The following is a 20,315-nucleotide window of genomic DNA, read 5'->3' as shown; positions in this document are numbered from 1 at the left end:
CTTCTATAGCAACGCTGCTGATTATTAGCTTCTTCCATAGCAACGCTGCTGATTATTAGCTTCTTCTTCCATAGCAACGCTGCTGATTATTAGCTTCTTCTTCCATAGCAACGCTGCTGATTATTAGCTTCTTCTTCCATAGCAATGCTGCTGATTATTAGCTTCTTCTTCCATAGCATTGCTACTGATTATTAGCTTCTTCTTGCATAGCAACGCTGCTGATTATTAGCTTCTTCTTGCATAGCAACGCTGCAGATTATTAGCTTCTTCTTGCATAGCAACGCTGCTGATTATTGCTTTGAGTTGATGCAGGTGCAGGTGAAAGGTAACAATCCTTTGACCACCAAAGAGAAAATGAAAGCACAGATTGAAGACAATATGAGGATCTGAGAGAAAAGGTTTGCATATCAAAGATGAAAAGGTCTTTGGAGGTAACAACACAACATTTTGCTGACACAGGTGGAAGGCTGTGTGAGGTCAAAGGTCAGAGGTCATCAGGCACACTTGTTCATGCAGAGCAGCAGCTCCATGCGCAGGGCGATGCGAGTGTGCCAGCCCAGAGGCAGGATGCGCAGGTAGCGCGCCACGATGGGCGGCCGCAGGAGGTTCTGGACCGAGGACGAGCGGTCCGAGTTCCCGTAGAAGACCTGGGGACAAGACCGGGAAACAGGACGTGGTCACCTTGGTCTTCCGTTGTGCGTTAGTGGGGCCGGCCCCTGGCATAAACACCCTGTGCCAGTTTCCAACAGTCTAAAATACTCCAAAAATAATACTGAAATAAAATCAATGTTGTTATGAATTGATTAAAAGCTGCAATTACTTCACGTTGGTGTTTGCTATTTAAAAAAACTACGTTTTATTTGACAAAAAGCACAAAAAATAAAAAAAACTAAGCGTTGAAAGTGAGAAAAATATACATGTATGACTTGTTTTTTTACAATTTTAGTGGGATTTTTTAAAAATGTCATTATTTTTAAAAATAAATGATGAATTAAAATCAATGTTGTTATGAATTGTTGACTTATTACTTGATGTCAAATTTTGGCAGTGAATAATAAATAGTTTATTTAAAATAAACTAAGTTTTATATGGCAAAAAAAAAAAGCGTAACACAAAAAACACACAAAAAAAGATTTATTTTTTTGCAATTTTAATGGGATTTTTATTTTTTTATATTTATTTTTTTTATTAAAAAAAAAAAAAAATCTATCAAAATCAATGTTCTTATGAACTGTTGACGTATTATAGGATCTTATTACTTGATGTCAAGTTTTCCACTTTGAAATATTTTGGGGGTAAATATTAAAATGTTTGTGTGACAAAAGGGGAAAAGCATAAAAAATGTCAAAAGTAAGCGTTGAAAGAGAAAAAAAATATACATGTATCATTTATTTTTTTTACAATTTTAGTGGAATATTTTTTAAACTGTCATTATATATATATTAAAAAAAAATTAAAATCAATGTTGTTATGAATTTATTAAAAACTGCAATTACTTCACGTTGTTGTTTGCTATTTTAAAAAAACTAAGTTTTATTTGACAAAAAGCACAAAAAATAAAAAAAACTAAGCGTTGAAAGTGAGAAAAATATACATGTATGACTTATTTTTTTACAATTTTAGTGGGATTTTTTAAAACTGTCATTATTTTTAAAAATAAATGATGAATTAAAATCAATGTTGTTATGAATTGTTGACTTATTACTTGATGTCAAATTTTGGCAGTGAATAATAGTTTATTTAAAATAAACAAAGTTTTATATGGCAAAAAAAAAAAGCGTAACACAAAAAACACACGAAAAAATATTTATTTTTTTGCAATTTTAATGGGATTTTTATTTTTTTATATTTAATTTTTTTTATTTAAAAATTAAAAAAAACAAAAAAAATCTATCAAAATCAATGTTCTTATGAACTGTTGACGTATTATAGGATCTCATTACTTGACGTCAAGTTTTCCACTTTGAAATATTTTGGGGGTAAATATCAAAAAGTTTGTGTGACAAAAGGGGAAAACATAAAAAATGTCAAAAGTAAGCGTTGAAAGAGAAAAAAATATACATGTATCATTTATTTTTTTTACAATTTTAGTGGAATATTTTTTAAACTGTCATTATATATATATTTAAAAAAAATTAAAATCAATGTTGTTATGAATTTATTAAAAGCTGCAATTATTTCACGTTGGTGTTTGCTATTTAAAAAAACTAAGTTTTATTTGACAAAAAGCACAAAAAATAAAAATAAAAAACTAAGCGTTGAAAGTGAGAAAAATATACATGTATGACTTATTTTTTTACAATTTTAGTGGGATTTTTTAAAAATGTCATTATTTTAAAAAATAAATGATGAATTAAAATCAATGTTGTTATGAATTGTTGACTTATTACTTGATGTCAAATTTTGGCAGTGAATAATAAATAGTTTATTTAAAATAAACAAAGTTTTATATGGCAAAAAAAAAGCATAACACAAAAAACACACAAAAAAAGATTTGTTTTTTTGCAATTTTAATGGGATTTTTATTTTTTTTATATTTATTTTTTTTTATTTAAAAAAAAAAAAAAAAATCTATCAAAATCAATGTTCTTATGAACTGTTGACGTATTATAGGATCTTATTACTTGACGTCAAGTTTTCCACTTTGAAATATTTTGGGGGTAAATATCAAAAAGTTTGTGTGACAAAAGGGGAAAACATAAAAAATGTCAAAAGTAAGCGTTGAAAGAGAAAAAAATATACATGTATCATTTATTTTTTTTACAATTTTAGTGGAATATTTTTTAAACTTTCATTATATATATATTAAAAAAAAATTAAAATCAATGTTGTTATGAATTTATTAAAAGCTGCAATTACTTCACGTTGGTGTTTGCTATTTAAAAAAACTACGTTTTATTTGACAAAAAGCACAAAAAATAAAAAAACTAAGCGTTGAAAGTGAGAAAAATATACATGTATGACTTGTTTTTTTACAATTTTAGTGGGATTTTTTAAAAATGTCATTATTTTTTCAAATAAATGATGAATTAAAATCAATGTTGTTATGAATTGTTGACTTATTACTTGATGTCAAATTTTGGCAGTGAATAATAAATAGTTTATTTAAAATAAACTAAGTTTTATATGGCAAAAAAAAAAAGCGTAACACAAAAAACACACAAAAAAAGATTTATTTTTTTGCAATTTTAATGGGATTTTTATTTTTTTATATTTATTTTTTTTTATTAAAAAAAAAAAAAAAATCTATCAAAATCAATGTTCTTATGAACTGTTGACGTATTATAGGATCTTATTACTAGTTTTCCACTTTGAAATATTTTGGGGGTAAATATTAAAATGTTTGTGTGACAAAAGGGGAAAAGCATAAAAAATGTCAAAAGTAAGCGTTGAAAGAGAAAAAAAATATACATGTATCATTTATTTTTTTTACAATTTTAGTGGAATATTTTTTAAACTGTCATTATATATATATTAAAAAAAAATTAAAATCAATGTTGTTATGAATTTATTAAAAGCTGCAATTATTTCACGTTGGTGTTTGCTATTTAAAAAAACTAAGTTTTATTTGACAAAAAGCACAAAAAATAAAAAAACTAAGCGTTGAAAGTGAGAAAAATAGACATGTATGACTTATTTTTTTACAATTTTAGTGGGATTTTCTAAAAATGTCATTATTTTTAAAAATAAATGATGAATTAAAATCAATGTTGTTATGAATTGTTGACTTATTACTTGATGTCAAATTTTGGCAGTGAATAATAAATAGTTTATTTAAAATAAACAAAGTTTTATATGGCAAAAAAAAAAGCATAACACAAAAACACACAAAACAATATTTATTATTTTGCAATTTTAATGGGATTTTTATTTTTTTTATATTTATTTTTTTTTATTTAAAAAAATAAATAAATAAAAATCTATCAAAATCAATGTTCTTATGAACTGTTGACGTATTATAGGATCTTATTACTTGACGTCAAGTTTGAAATATTTTGGGGGTAAATATCAAAAAGTTTGTGTGACAAAAGGGGAAAGCATAAAAAATGTCAAAAGTAAGCGTTGAAAGAGAAAAAAAATATACATGTATCATTTATTTTTTTTTACAATTTTAGTGGAATATTTTTTAAACTGTCATTATATATATAAAAAAAAATTAAAATCAATGTTGTTATGAATTATTGACATATTTAAGGATCCTACCTATTATGTCACATCAAATATTCCACTTTGAAATTTTATTTGCAGTAAAATATTATATATTTACATACATATATATATATATATATATATATATATATATATATATATATATATATATATATATATATATATATATATATATATATATATATATATATATATATATATATATATATATATATATATATATATATATATATATATATGTATGTGTGGGAAAAAAATCACAAGACTATTTCATCTCTACAGGCCTGTTTCATGAGGGGGGGTACCCTCAATCATCAGGAGATTTTAATGTGAGCATTCGCATACCATGGTTTATATAGGGCACAGAGTGGGTGGGTACAGGCTGGCCTAGGGGCGTGGTGATTGGCTCATGTGTTACCTAGGAGGTGTTTCCGTCTATGGCGGCATGTTGTTACAATTTCGCTGCGCTTGTTGAGGGATGACAGGTCTGGACGGTAAATAATAAACAGTTTCTCTTTCAAGCATAGGTTGCATCTTTTATTACCACTATTGTAAAGTGTGCTGGATGCAAGAATTTGCCATGTTATTGAATATTCAACATTATTGTCTTTGAGGTCCCAAATGTGTTTGCTGAGTTCTGTGGTATTTCGCAGGTTTTTGTTCCTGAAAGAAGCCTTGTGATTGTTCCATCTGGTTTTGAATTCTCCCTCGGTTAATCCTACATATGTGTCGGATGTGTTAATGTCCTTGCGTATTACCTTAGATTGGTAGACAACTGATGTTTGTAAGCACCCCCCGTTGAGAGGGCAATCAGGTTTCTTTCGACAGTTACATCCTTTGTTGGTTTTGGAGTCGCTCTGTCTGGGGGTCGACGGCTCATTTGCAATTGTTTTGTTGTGGTTTGAGATGATTTGTCGTATATTGTTCATGCAGCTGTAGCTCAATTTAATGTTGTTCTTCTTGAATACTTTTCTTAGGGTGTTGTCTTTGGGAAAGTGTTTATATAAAGTGTTTATATATATATATATATATATATATATATATATATATATATATATATATATATATATATATATATATATATATATATATATATATATATATATATATATATACAAATCAGCTTCATCATCAGAGCCACCTACGATGTTCTTCCCACACCCAAGAACTTAAACCAATGGTTTGGAGAAAATCCTTCTTGTGCACTCTGTCAAACCCCTGCAACACTCAGTCACATCCTCACCAGCCGAAAAATCAGTTTGTCTCAAGGCCGCTACACCAGGTCCTAAGACAACTGGCGATCACCCTGGAAGAAAGGAGAAATACCAACAAGGTCCTCCCATACCCAATTCCTAGTCACTCAATCACTACTGGGTTCGTAAGAGCAGGACAACTTCCAGCAAAACCATCTGCAAAAGTGGACACAACCCTTCTGGACTGGAAAATGCAGGTGGTTTGGTTTCCCTGCTCTTCAGGGGATTTTATTGAAGTGTCTGTGGTTGTTCTGTAGAGTTCTTGAGTTGGGGCCTACGGAACGATGCTGTGTGATTGTTATAACGGCTTTTAAAGGTGTTTTCTGTGAGTCCAATGTAAGTCTCTGTGTTTGACTTGTCCTTGCGGGACAACCAACCTTTTACAAACTGGACACAACAACATACAACGACCTACTTGAACAGAACATTACCAAATCCTCCAGAAAAGCACTACCCAGCACTACACAAGCAATAAACACAGAGGACAAGAACATTGTTACGAAGCTCAGCATTGCCAACAAAGTGGAAAGACCACAAACCCAACGTTGCAAACAGACCAACATGTCGGTTGATTAACCCAACCAAATCAGAAATTGGCAAAATAAGCAAACAAATCCTGGACAGAATTAACAACAAAATCACAGACACTTCCCAGCTCAACCAATGGAAAAACTCGACAGCCGTAGTAAACTGGTTCAAGAACATAAGCCACAGGGAGCAACCCAGATTCCTTTGCTTGGACATAAGGGAATTTCACCCCTCAATCAGCAGGGAACTACCGTATTTTCCGCACTATAAGCCGCACCTAAAAACCACAAATTTTCACAAAAGCTGACAGTGCGGCTTATAACCCGGTGCGCCTTATATATGGATTAATATAAATATTTATTTTCATAAAGTTTCGGTCTCGCAACTACGGTAAACAGCCGCCATCTTTTTTCCCCGTAGAAGAGGAAGCGCTTCTTCTTCTATGGTAAGCAACTGCCAAGGTAAGCACCCGCCCCCATAGAAGAGGAAGCGCTTCTTCTTCTACGGTAAGCAACCACCCGCCCCCGTAGAAGAAGAAGCGCGCGGGTATTACGTTTCATTTCCTTTGTGTGTTCCATGTTGATATACGACTCCATGCGCGCCCACATCACAGATGGTGTCAAAAAACAAGTGAAGCACACAAATACAACACTCGCCGTCATTCCGGGTGGATTAACCAAAGAACTCCAACCGCTCGATATTGGTGTCAACAGGGCATTTAAAGCACGACTGCGAACGGCGTGGGAACAATGGATGACCGAAGGCGAACACACCTTCACTAAGACAGGGAGACAGCGCCGGACGACATACGCCAACATCTGCCAGTGGATCGTAAATGCCTGGGCGGATATTTCGGTCACAACTGTGGTCCGAGCTTTCCGGAAGGCAATGACTTCGACGAGACGGAGCCGGCCATTTTGGATCCCGTATTCGCCCAACTTTTTAATTCGGACACCGAAGGAGAAGAATTCGAGGGATTTATGAATGAAGAATAACTTCAGAAATTGAGCGTTATGTTTATTTTGTGTGTTGTGACATTAACGTTCGAGCAACATTAAGTTATTGATGTTATTGCTCTGCACTATTTTGAATTTTACTATGTTTGTGATTGCACATTTGCACATTACCGTACATTTTGGGAATGAACAGAGTTGTTAGAACGCTGGTTTTTAATATATTTTTAAAGTTTGACTGACCTATCTGACTGTTTTTTTGACATTCCCTTTAGCGCAGTTAGATGCGGCTTACAACACGGGGCGGCTTATAGGTGGACAAAGTTTTGAAATATGCCGTTCATTGAAGGCGCGGCTTATAACCCAGGGCGCCTTATGGTGCGGAAAATACGGTACTGAACAAAGCACTGGACTTTGCCTCAAAATACCACAACATCACCATGGACGAAAGGAATATCATAATCCACGCAAAGAACTCAATACTCACCCACCAAAAGCAATCTTGGCAAAAGAGCACCGGACCATTCCACGTAACAATGGGAAGTAATGACGGGGCCCAAACATGCAAACTAGTAGGAAGCGTTCAACTCTCGCAACTCACAAAACAAGGCGTAAACATTGGACTATACCAGGGGTCCTCAAGTACAAATCTTGAAGGTCCACAAATGTTTTTTGGAAACAGGCTGGGTCCGTTTATTATCGGTCAAGCTTATATAATAGCAGGAGGTAGGTAGTTTAACATTTTCTTAAAATTAACAAAAATAAAATAAATATCCAATAAAATACATGAAATATTTTCTTTGAAACAAAAATAAATAAGAACTTTGAAAAAATTTGTCCTCTGCATTTGACCCATCCCTTGATCACCCCCTGGGAGGTGAGGGGAGCAGTGGGCAGCAGCAGCGCTGCGCCCGGGAATAATTTTTGGTGATTTAACCCCCAATTCCAACCCTTGATACTGAGTGCCAAGCAGGGAAGAATGCTGGTATGAGCTTTTAAACATAACCCGTTAACTGCTGCCAATCAAATGGTGAATAAGATACTCTTTAGGGTTCATATGTTTGTAAATCTGACTGTGTTGAAGTCAGTGCCTCACCAGCCATCAACCTCACCGCACGTTACTGCTCTGTTGCTATTTGTTGTTGTGTCATAGATTTAACAAAAATCTTGCTTGATGTTTCATATGGCTTTTTCAGCCTCGTGATTTCTTTTTTTCTTAGCTCTGAATCGTGAGGAAATGTCTCTTCAAATTCGCGGTGCTCTTTCAGATAGTGACGTTTCAGATTTTCACTTTTCACCAGAGCAACAGTAGTGTTGCATAGTAGACACATTGGTCTGGTACTTGCAGTAGGTAGGATGAAAACATATTGCTCTGTCCATTCTTCCTTGAAACGTCGGTTTTCCCTGTCCACCTTTCTTTTACCAGCCTGAGCCAACTTGGAGCATGCCATTGTGATTTGATTCACATTCAGTGACTGACAAGTGAACAGTTAGCGAAGTAGCGATACGAGACAACTGTGTGCCTGCAGCGAAAGGTTCCATGCACTGTGCACATGACCCAGGTGGTAACAGCCTATCAGCGCGTCCTTGTGAAAGAGATGACAACCCATACCCCGGAATTAGCCAATCAGAGTGGCGTTCTCTCGCTCTCGCTCTGTCTCTCTCTCTTTCTCTCTCTCTCTCTGAGAGAGAGAGAGAGAGAGAGAGAGAGAGACGGAGTGAGTGAGACACGAGAAGTGTAAACGAAACGTGGAGATATTTGACTAAAAACAACAAAGAACGTTGACTTGCGCTAGCGATAACTCACAGATAAATACAAATATTATATTTTTTTATAATAATTATAATTATAATAATTTTATTTTTTTTTTTTTATTTATTTTTTTTTTACTATAATTCGTGCTGGGTCCGGACGGACACGTCGGTGGGTCCGGACATGGACCGCGGTCCGCCTGTTGAGGATCACTGGACTATACAGAGACGACAGGCTGGCCGTTTCCAATGCCAGACTGAGAGCTTTGGAAAACATCAAAAAATAAATATTTTGCATTTTCAAAAATAACAGACAAAGGATCACAAATGAGGCAAACAAACACTGTAAACTTCCTGGATGTAACACTCAACCTGAACAATAACACATTTACAAAGCCCGACACCACATTACAATATGTACACCGTGACAGCAACCCAGCCCGCATCAACAGGAGACTCTCAGCCCTGTCATCAGCAGGGAATCATTCAACCAAGCAACACCTCCATACCAGAAAACACTCAACCAAAGTGGATACCAATTCACCTTCCAATACGACCCACCAGCAACTAAAACAAGAAAAACCAGGAAACAAGACAACATACTTTGGTACAATCCCCCATTCAGTAAAAATGTCAGCACGGACATCGGACACAAATTCCTCATTGACAGGCACTTCCCCAAAAAACATGTAGTCAGGAAGATATTGAACAGGAACACCTTGAAACGTAGCTACAGCTGCATGATGAATATCAAACAAAGCATTGACTCACACAACAAAAAGATTCTGAGCACTCACAGACAAGCAATCGCTAACCACTCTAACTCCACAGATAGCTGCAATTGCAGACAAAGGATTAACTGCCCACTCAACGGAAACTGTTTAAAAATATCAGTTGTTTACCAAGCCAGCATCACCCGCAAGGACAAGTCCAACACCGAGACTTACATTGGACTCACAGAAAACACCTTTAAAAGCTGTTATAACATCCAAACAGCATCATTCTGTAGGCCCCAACTTAACAACTCTACAGAGCTGAGTAAATACATGTGGACTCTTAAAGACAATAACATCACCACATGGTGAATTGTTGCGTCTAGCTCACCATACAACAGTGCAGCTAAAAGATGTCACCTGTGCCTGAAATAAAAATGTTTTTATTATTTACCACCCCAGCATGTTTATGATATACCACCCCAACATGTTTACTATATACCACCCCAACATGTTTATTATATACCACCCCAGCATGTTTATGATATACCACCCCAGCATGTTTATGATATACCACCCCAGCATGTTTATGATATACCACCCCAACGTGTTTACTATATACCACCCCAGCATGTTTATTATATACCACCCCAGCATGTTTATTATATACCACCCCAGCATGTTTATGATATACCACCCCAGCATGTTTATTATATACCACCTCAGCATGTTTATTATATACCACCCCAGCATGTTTATGATATACCACCCCAGCATGTTTATGATATACCACCCCAACATGTTTACTATATACCACCCCAACATGTTTATTATATACCATCCCAGCATGTTTATTATATACCACCCCAGCATGTTTATGATATACCACCCCAGCATGTTTATTATATACCACCCCAGCATGTTTATTATATACCACCCCAACATGTTTATTATATACCACCCCAGCATGTTTATTATATACCACCCCAGCATGTTTATGATATACCACCCCAGCATGTTTATGATATACCACCCCAGCATGTTTATTATATACCACCCCAGCATGTTTATGATATGCCACCCCAGCATGTTTATGATATACCACCCCAGCATGTTTATGATATGCCACCCCAGCATGTTTATGATATACCACCCCAGCATGTTTATTATATACCACCCCAGCATGTTTATGATATGCCACCCCAGCATGTTTATGATATACCACCCCAGCATGTTTATGATATGCCACCCCAGCATGTTTATGATATACCACCCCAGCATGTTTATTATATACCACCCCAGCATGTTTATGATATACCACCCCAGCATGTCCACTTTAAACAAACACAACCAACTGCTCTCATCATGACAGGACAGAAGCAAGACACTATTGTGTAACAATGGCCACACCCCCATGTAATGTACCCTATGTATATATGTAACAACCACAGACACTTCAATATAATCCCCTGAAGAGCAGGGAAACTTGAAAAACAGGCTTGTAGGGATGAAATAGCCTCTGTGTTTTTTTTTCCTGACCTAATGTGTATTTTGCTCTACCCTGGTATTGTGTAATGGATAAACCACAGAATGTATATATTTAAATATATATGTATATATTTATATAAACGTCTCAACTAACATTGGACACAAATTCCTCAATCTGATTGACAAACACTTTCCCAAAGACAACACCCTAAGAAAAGTATTCAACAAGAACAACATTAAATTGAGCTACAGCTGTATGAACAATATACGACAAATTATCTCAAACCACAACAAAACAATTGCAAATGAGCCGTCGGCCCCCGGACAGAGCGACTCCAAAACCAACAAAGGCTGCAACTGCCGAAAGAAACCTGATTGCCCTCTCAACGGGGGGTGCTTACAAACATCAGTTGTCTACCAATCTAAGGTAACACGCAAGGACATTAACACATCCCACACATATGTAGGATTAACCGAGGGAGAGTTAAAAACCAGATGGAACAATCACAAGGCTTCTTTCAGGAACCAAAACCTGCGGAATACCACAGAACTCAGCAAACACATTTGGGACCTCAAAGACAATAATGTTGAATATTCAATAACATGGCAAATTCTTGCATCCAGCACACCTTACAATAGTGGTAATAAAAGATGCAACCTATGCTTGAAAGAGAAACTGTTTATTATTTACCGTCCAGACCTGTCATCCCTCAACAAGCGCAGCGAAATTGTAACAGCATGCCGCCACAGACGGAAACACCTCCTAGGTAACACATGAGCCAATCACCACGCCCCTACGCCAGCCTGTACCCAACCACTCTGTGCCCTATATAAACCATGGTATGTGAATGCTCCCATTAAAATCTCCTGATGATTGAGGGAACCCCCTCATGAAACAGGCCTGTAGAGATGAAATAGTCTTGTGATTTTTTTTCCCACACATACATATATATTTATATATATGCATATATGTATATGACTTCTGTTTTGTTTGATCAGCCGTTTTACTGCCGTGTTCCAGGCAGCGTTTGGAAACAATTAAGGTAAATAAACATTTACATAATATTTCTGTGTAAATAACTCATTTCACAACAAGTATATATCCGAGACTTATAGTCCGGTGCGACTTACATATGGAAAAATATATATTTTTAATGTAAAATTTAGTGGGTGGGGCTTATATCCAGGTGCGCTCCATAGTCTGTAAAGTGGTGTGTTTCTTACCCTGTTGTTGCCAGTCTGGTCCTTGTAGAAGATCCAGTTGAGTGTGTGGTCAGAGCGATACTGGACACTGTACTTGGTCACCCACTCGTCTGCGTCACAGCGACCCTGAGTGAGGAGTCCTGAGACCACCTTCACCTCCATCAGGTCCACCTGCAGCCACTGGTTGTTGTCCTGGAACTTGGACAGCCAAGCACATCTGGAACGGCAACATCCGTTAGCAGGACAAATACGTGTCCAACATACATGCTAACCTTCTTCTGCACGCATCCCAGTCAAACAACTTGCTACTTGACGCATGCTAACTGTTAGCATGCTAACACTAGCGTAACCCCAAGTTCCTCAGTACTTGAGTAGTTTTCCACTGAATATTCAAGTGCTATTTGGAGGACTACCGTATTTTCCGCACTATTAGCCGCACCTAAAAACCACAAATTTACTCAAAAGCTGACAGTGCGGCTTATAACCCGGTGCGCTTTATTTATGGATTAATATTAAGATTCATTTTCATAAAGATTCGGTCTCGCAACTACGGTAAACAGCCGCCATCTTTTTTCCCCGTAGAAGAGGAAGTGCTTCTTCTTCTACGCAAGCAACCGCCAAGGTAAGCACCCGCCCCCATAGAAGGGGAAGCGCTTCTTCTTCTACTGTAAGCAACCACCCGCCCCCGTAGAAGAAGAAGAAGCGCGCGGATATTACGTTTCATTTCCTTTGTGTGTTTACATCTGTAAAGACCACAAAATGGCTCCTACTAAGCGACAGGTTTCCGGTTCATGAAAAGACGCAATCTCTCCATCCGCACACGGACTACTATTTCACAGCAACTGCCTAAAGACTTTCAAGAAAAGCTGGCTACTTTCCGTGCATATTGTAAAAACAAGATAGCTGAAAAAAAGATCCGGCCAGAGAACATTATCAACATGGACGAGGTTCCACTGACTTTTGATATTCCTGTGAACCGCACTGTGGATACAACGGGAGCACGTACGGTGAATATTCGCACCACAGGGAATGAGAAGTCATCCTTCACTGTGGTTCTAGCTTGCCATGCTAATGGCCAGAAACTTCCACCCATGGTGATATTCAAAAGGAAGACCTTGCCAAAAGAGACCTTTCCAGCCGGCGTCATCGTAAAAGCTAACTTGAAGGGATGGATGGATGAAGAAAAGATGAGCGAGTGGTTAAGGTAAGTTTACGCGAAGAGGCCGGGTGGGTTTTTTCACGCAGCTCCGTCCATGTTGATATACGACTCCATGCACGCCCACATCACGCTGGTTTTTAATATATTATTAAAGTTTGACTGACCTATTTGACTGTTTTTTTGACATTCCTTTAGCGCAGTTAGATGCGGCTTACAACACGGGGCGGCTTATAGGTGGACAAAGTTTTGAAATATGCCGTTCATTGAAGGCGCGGCTTATAACCCAGGGCGGCTTATGGTGCGGAAAATACGGTACTTGTTAGAGTAAAGTAACACTAGCAGTGTTTACCCAAAGCCTTGAGTGTTGAGGCGTGCCTTGCTGGGCAGCCAGGAAGAGAACCATCCACCGTACTGGTCCTGGTTGGAACAGCTGATCTGTTCTGGACTCACTGATCCCGCCTCGAAGCCCAGAGGTTTGTGATAAGGACATTCTGGAATGACAACAAGCTTGTTTCCTTTACAGTTCCAACTCAAGGACATTTTAATGTGGCTCACCACTTCATTTTGAAGTGGCCCACCCCATAATTTCAATATGACACACCTCAACATTTTATGTGATCCGCCACTTCATTTTAAGGTGGTCGGCCAATTCATTTTAAAATGGCCCGCCACTTCATTTTAATGTAGCCCGCCACTTCATTTTAAGGTGGCCCGCCTCTTCATTTTAAGGTGGTCTGCTACTTCAAGTTAATGTCACCCTTAATTAAATATGGCCCGCCACTTCATTTTAAGGTGCTCTGCCACTTCATGTTATTGTCACCCTTAATTTTAAAGTAGACCGCCACTTAATTTTAAGGTGGCCCGCCTCTTCATTTTAAGCTGCTCTGCCACATCATGTTAATGTGGCCCTTCATTTTAGGTGGATCCTCATTTTAATGTGGCCTGCAAACTGAATTTTAAATTGGCCCGCCACTTCATTTTAATGTGGTCAGCCACAAAACTTCAATATGACACACCACAAATTTTATGGGATCCGCCACTTCATTTTAATGTGGCCGCTACTTCATGTTAAGGTGGCCTGGCACATCATTTTAAGGTGGCCCGCCCCATAACTTCAATATGACACGCCACAACATTTTATGTGGTCCGCCACCTCATTTTAATGTGGCTCTTCATTTTAAGGTGGTCGGCCACATCATTTTAACGTAGCCCGCCACTGAATTTTAAGGTGGCCCGCCTCTTCATTTTAAAATGGCCCGCCACTTCATTTTAAGGTGGCCCGCCACATCATTTTAATGTAGCCCGCCACTTAATTTTAAGGTGGCCCGCCTCTTCATTTTAAGGTGGTCTGCTACTTCAAGTTAATGTCACCCTTAATTTAAGATGGCCCGCCACTTCATTTTAAGGTGCTCTGCCACTTCATGTTATTGTCACCTTTAATTTTAAAGTAGACCGCCACTTAATTTTAAGGTGGCCCGCCTCTTCATTTTAAGGTGCTCTGCCACATCATGTTAATGTGGCCCTTCATTTTAGGTGGACCCTCATTTTAATGTGGCCTGCAAACTGAATTTTAAATTGGCCCGCCACTTCATTTTAATGTGGTCAGCCACAAAACTTCAATATGACACACCACAAATTTTATGGGATCCGCCACTTCATTTTAACGTGGCCGCCACGTCATGTTAATGTGGCCTGGCACATCATTTTAAGGTGGCCCGCCCCATAACTTCAATATGACACGCCACAGCATTTTAATCATGATGATGATGATTATTATCATTATATTAATTATCTTTACGATATATGATATATATATATATATATATATATATATATATATATATATATATATATATATATATATATATATATATATATATATATTTATATGTATATTTATATATATATAAATATATATATATATATATAAATATATGTATATTTATATATATATATATATACATATATATAAATATATATATATATATATGTGTATATATATATATATATGTATATATATATATATATATATATATATATATATATATATATATATATATATATGTATATATATATAAATATATACATATGTTAGGTAGGGAATATATATAGTATGTAATATAATATGTATATAATAGTGTATGTGTATAATACATAAATATAAAATGCGTCAATACTATGTATAAGTATGAATATAATAGTGTATGTGTATAATTTATATATATATATATATATATATATATATATATATATATATATATGTATATATATATATATATATATATATATATATACATATATATATATATATATATATATATATATATATATATATATATATATATATATATATATAAAATATGTGTGTAATATGTATATAATATGTATATAACAGTGTATGTGTATAATATATATATATAAAATGTGTGTAATATGTATATAAATATGTATGTAATAGTGTATGTGTCTAATAAATATATAGAAGGCTGCAGGATGACTTACAGTGTAATGTAGCGTGTGACAGATGGTCATATTTCATATTTAGCTCATTGACTTCTGCTCACTCAGCTCAGTCACCAAAATAACACATGAGATGAATATTCATGAATCATTTTACAATGTTTGAAGATGATTTAGCACTTCCTGTTATTATTATTATTATCATGGAATATATATATATACATACATATATATATATATATATATATATATATATATATATATATATATATATATATATATATATATATATATATATATATGGTGATTATTATTATCATGGATTATATGTACAGTATATGTTGTGTGATGAAGTGATGTTTGTCATGAAGTCAGAAAATATGTTTTAGTTGCGCTTCTGACCTGGCATGCAGTCCACTCCACGCACTGAGGAGGAGGAGCCAATGGGGGAGGAGTCAGTAGGTGCCACGCCTCCATCACAGTCACAGTTGCAGGACTTGCTGGTCCAGGCTTCAGTTGTGTCCTCCTCCAAAAACATCATCATAAATCATCAAGGACATATCTTGGAAACTGACTTTACCATACAAATAATGACATTTGCGGAGGAAGCGACCGGAGCAGATAGGGAGGAAGAGACCGGAGCAGATGCGGAGGAAGAGACCGGAGCAAATGCGGAGGAAGAGACCGGAGCAGATGCGGAGGAAGAGACCGGAGCAGATAGGGAGGAAGAGACCGGAGCAGATACGGAGGAAGAGACCGGAGCAGATGCGGAGGAAGAGACCGGAGCAGATAGGGAGGAAGAGACCGGAGCAGATGCGGATGAAGAAGCCTGGAGAAGATGCAGAGGAAGAGACCGGAGTAGATGCGGATGAAGAAGCCTGGAGAAGATGCGGAGGAAGAGACTGGAGCAGATGCAGATGAAGACAAAGGAGCAGATGTAGATGAAGAGACCGGAGCAGATGCGGATGCGGATGAAGAGACCGGAGCAGATGCGGATGAAAAGACCAGAGCAGATGCGGAAGAAGAAACTGGAGGAGATGCAGATGAAGACACCGGAGCAGATGCGGATGAAGAGACTGGAGCAGATGCGGATGAAGAGACCGGAGCAGATGCGGATGAAGAGACCGGAGCAGATGCTGAGGAAGAGACAGGAGCACATGCGGATGAAGACACCGGAGCAGATGAGGATGAAGAGACCGGAGCAGATGCGGAGGAAGAGACTGGAGCAGATGCGGAGGAAGAGACCGGAGTAGATAGGGAGGAAGAGACCGGAGCAGATGCGGATGAAGACAAAGGAGCAGATGCGGAGGAAGAGACCGGAGCAGATGCGGATGAAGAGACCGGAGCAGATGCGGATGAAGAGACCGGAGCAGATGCGGATGAAGAGACCAGAGCAGATGCGGAGGAAGGAACTGGAGGAGATGCAGATGAAGACACCGGAGCAGATGCGGAGGAAGAGACCGGAGCAGATGCGAAGGAAGAGACCGGGGCAGAAGCTGAGGAAGAAACAGGAGCAGATGCGGAGGAAGAGACTGGAGGAGACGCGGATAAGGAGACCGAAGAAGATGCGGAGGAAGAGACTGAGGGAGTTACAGAAGAAGAGACCGAAGGAGGTGCGGATAAGGAGACCGGAGCAGATGCGGAGGAAGAGACCGGAGCAGATGCGGAGGAAGAGACCGGAGCAGATGCGGAGGAAGAGACCGGAGCAGATGCGGAGGAAGAGACTGGAGGAGATGCGGATGAAGACAAAGGAGCAGATGCGGAGGAAGAGACCGGAGCAGATGCGGATGAAGAGACCGTAGCAGATGCGGATGAAGAGACCGGAGCAGATGCGGATGAAGAGACCGGAGCAGATGCGGATGAAGAGACCAGAGCAGATGCGGAGGAAGGAACTGGAGGAGATGCAAATGAAGACACCGGAGCAGATGCCGGAGGAAGAGAACGGAGCAGATGCGAAGGAAGAGACCGGGGCAGTAGCTGAGGAAGAAACAGGAGCAGATGCGGAGGAAGAGACTGGAGGAGACGCGGATAAGGAGACCGAAGAAGATGCGGAGGAAGAGACTGAGGGAGTTACAGAAGAAGAAACCGAAGGAGATGCGGATAAGGAGACCGGAGCAGATGCGGAGGAAGAGACCGGAGCAGATGCGGAGGAAGAGACCGGAGCAGATGCGGAGGAAGAGACCGGAGCAGATGCGGAGGAAGAGACTGGAGGAGACACGGATAAGGAGACCGAAGAAGATGCGAAGGAAGAGACTGAGGGAGTTACAGAAGAAGAGACCGAAGGAGATGCGGATAAGGAGACCGGAGCAGATGCGGAGGAAGAGACCGGAGCAGATGCGGAGGAAGAGACCGGAGCAGATGCGGAGGAAGAGACTGGAGCAGATGCGGATGAAGAGACCGGAGCAGATGCGGATGAAGAGACCAGAGCAGATGCGGAGGAAGGAACTGGAGGAGATGCAGATGAAGACACCGGAGCAGATGCCGGAGGAAGAGACCGGAGCAGATGCGAAGGAAGAGACCGGGGCAGTAGCTGAGGAAGAAACAGGAGCAGATGCGGAGGAAGAGACTGGAGGAGACGCGGATAAGGAGACCGAAGAAGATGCGGAGGAAGAGACTGAGGGAGTTACAGAAGAAGAAACCGAAGGAGATGCGGATAAGGAGACCGGAGCAGATGCGGAGGAAGAGACCGGAGCAGATGCGGAGGAAGAGACCGGAGCAGATGCGGAGGAAGAGACCGGAGCAGATGCGGATGAAGAGACCAGAGCAGATGCGGAGGAAGGAACTGGAGGAGATGCAGATGAAGACACCGGAGCAGATGCCGGAGGAAGAGACCGGAGCAGATGCGAAGGAAGAGACCGGGGCAGAAGCTGAGGAAGAAACAGGAGCAGATGCGGAGGAAGAGACTGGAGGAGACGCGGATAAGGAGACCGAAGAAGATGCGGAGGAAGAGACTGAGGGAGTTACAGAAGAAGAGACCGAAGGAGATGCGGATAAGGAGACCGGAGCAGATGCGGAGGAAGAGACCGGAGCAGATGCGGAGGAAGAGACTGGAGGAGATGCAGATAAGGAGACAGAAGAAGATGCGGAGGAAGAGACTGAGGGAGTTACAGAAGAAGAGACCGAAGGAGATGCGGATAAGGAGACCGGAGCAGATGCGGAGGAAGAGACCGGAGCAGATGCGGAGGAAGAGACTGGAGGAGATGCAGATAAGGAGACAGAAGAAGATGCGGAGGAAGAGACCGGAGCAGATGCGGAGGAAGAGACTGGAGGAGATGCAGATAAGGAGACAGAAGAAGATGCGGAGGAAGAGACTGAGGGAGTTACAGAAGAAGAAACCCGAGGAGATGCGGATAAAGATGCGGATAAAGAGAGTGGAGGAGATACGGAGCTAGCATTGAGCGTTTGGATGGATGAGGTCCATGGGTCTCTAAGAGCATGTACCGGACCCTTCGCTCACACTGGATGGATTCTAGCTCATCTGCGTGGACCGGACATTGGCTGAGCGCTAGTGGGCAGCTTAGGATGGAGTCAGCTCTCTTGGTTGCTTTGTTGGGTCTGTTCCTGTCTCTGATTTTGTGAAATAATATTTTTATGTAGATTAAAATCATACCTCTTGAGCGCGGCTGAAGATGACTGATCCGTGTGACGATTCACACGATGCATATGATCCACATATGTCCCGGCAGATGGTCGCAGACACAATCATGCGGTGAAGCACAGATGACATAAAAAGATCATATTTAGTCTTTGCTGAAGACAAAATGTGTCAACACAGGAGATGATACTTTTTGATATGAGTAGACTAAACATGAACCTTTTGATATCAGCAGAGTAGATATGCATATTTCAATATCAGTAGAGTAGATATACATATATTGATATCAGGAGAGTAGATATGAAATGGAGAGGTACCGTGAGTTGGCAGCAGAAGCAGCAGGGCGAGCAGCACGTTGACAAACATCTTGCAGTCTTCTCAACAAACTCAGCACAGCAGCAGTGATGTCAACTCTGGATTACAATAATCCATAAATCCATAAATCACAACTGCTGCTCATCTCACTAAGCTCCTCCCACTAGGTACACACACACACACACACACACACACACATGCTCAGTGTGTGTGTGTGTGTGTGTGTGTGTGTGTGTGTGTGTGTGTGCACTTGTTTCACCATCCTTGTGTGGACATACACTTGACAAACCACCCTTTCTGTGAGGACCTTTTGACTTGTGAGGACATTTTCCTGGTCCTCACAACTACAGAAGTAAAATATTTTGTTTTACTTTGTGTGTTTTGTATTCTGAAGTGAGGTTGCAACTCTCTACTCCCATCTCGTGCTAGATATATTGTTTTCATCATTCTAGCTATAGTGGAAAGAGGGGCCCTCACAACCTACTAACCCAGGGGTCGGCAACCCGCGGCTCCGGAGCCGCATACGGCTCTTTTGATCACTCTGATTCGGCTCAGCAGCTTACTTGCTGAACCCCCCAATTTTCCCGTGAGACTTCCGGATTTCCGTGCCTCTCACAGAAAACTCCCGGGATTAATATTGACCGATTTTTCAACCTGACAGCTATAATAAGGGCATGCCATGATGGTACAGCATTTGGCGCTCTCTACAATCTGTATTAACAGCGT

The 20,315-nt window shown here is 39.3% G+C and overlaps 1 protein-coding gene across 2 annotated transcripts; it reads right to left on the bottom strand.

The window, feature by feature from the left end:
* Positions 1-200: 200 nt before the first annotated feature.
* On the bottom strand, positions 201-19,706 carry rs1a (retinoschisin 1a). 2 transcript variants are annotated; one of them, XM_061974638.1, is made up of 6 exons: positions 19,592-19,706; positions 19,290-19,312; positions 16,082-16,205; positions 13,569-13,710; positions 12,082-12,277; positions 201-647 (listed from the first exon to the last, which is right to left on the bottom strand). In XM_061974638.1, exons 1-6 carry the CDS (start codon positions 19,638-19,640, stop codon positions 495-497), a joined length of 687 nt encoding a protein of 228 aa, XP_061830622.1. In that variant the 5' UTR covers positions 19,641-19,706; the 3' UTR covers positions 201-494. The 2 variants fall into 2 exon arrangements, with proteins under 2 accessions (XP_061830622.1, XP_061830623.1); XM_061974639.2 differs by having other exon boundaries at positions 16,082-16,202; positions 19,592-19,693.
* Between the last annotated feature and the right edge of the window lie 609 nt (positions 19,707-20,315).

The sequence above is a fragment of the Nerophis lumbriciformis genome, linkage group LG15 (assembly GCF_033978685.3).
Source record: "Nerophis lumbriciformis linkage group LG15, RoL_Nlum_v2.1, whole genome shotgun sequence".
NCBI lineage: Eukaryota > Metazoa > Chordata > Actinopteri > Syngnathiformes > Syngnathidae > Nerophis > Nerophis lumbriciformis.
Note: the sequence above shows the minus strand (reverse complement) of the source record. Positions and strands in the feature narration are given on the sequence as shown.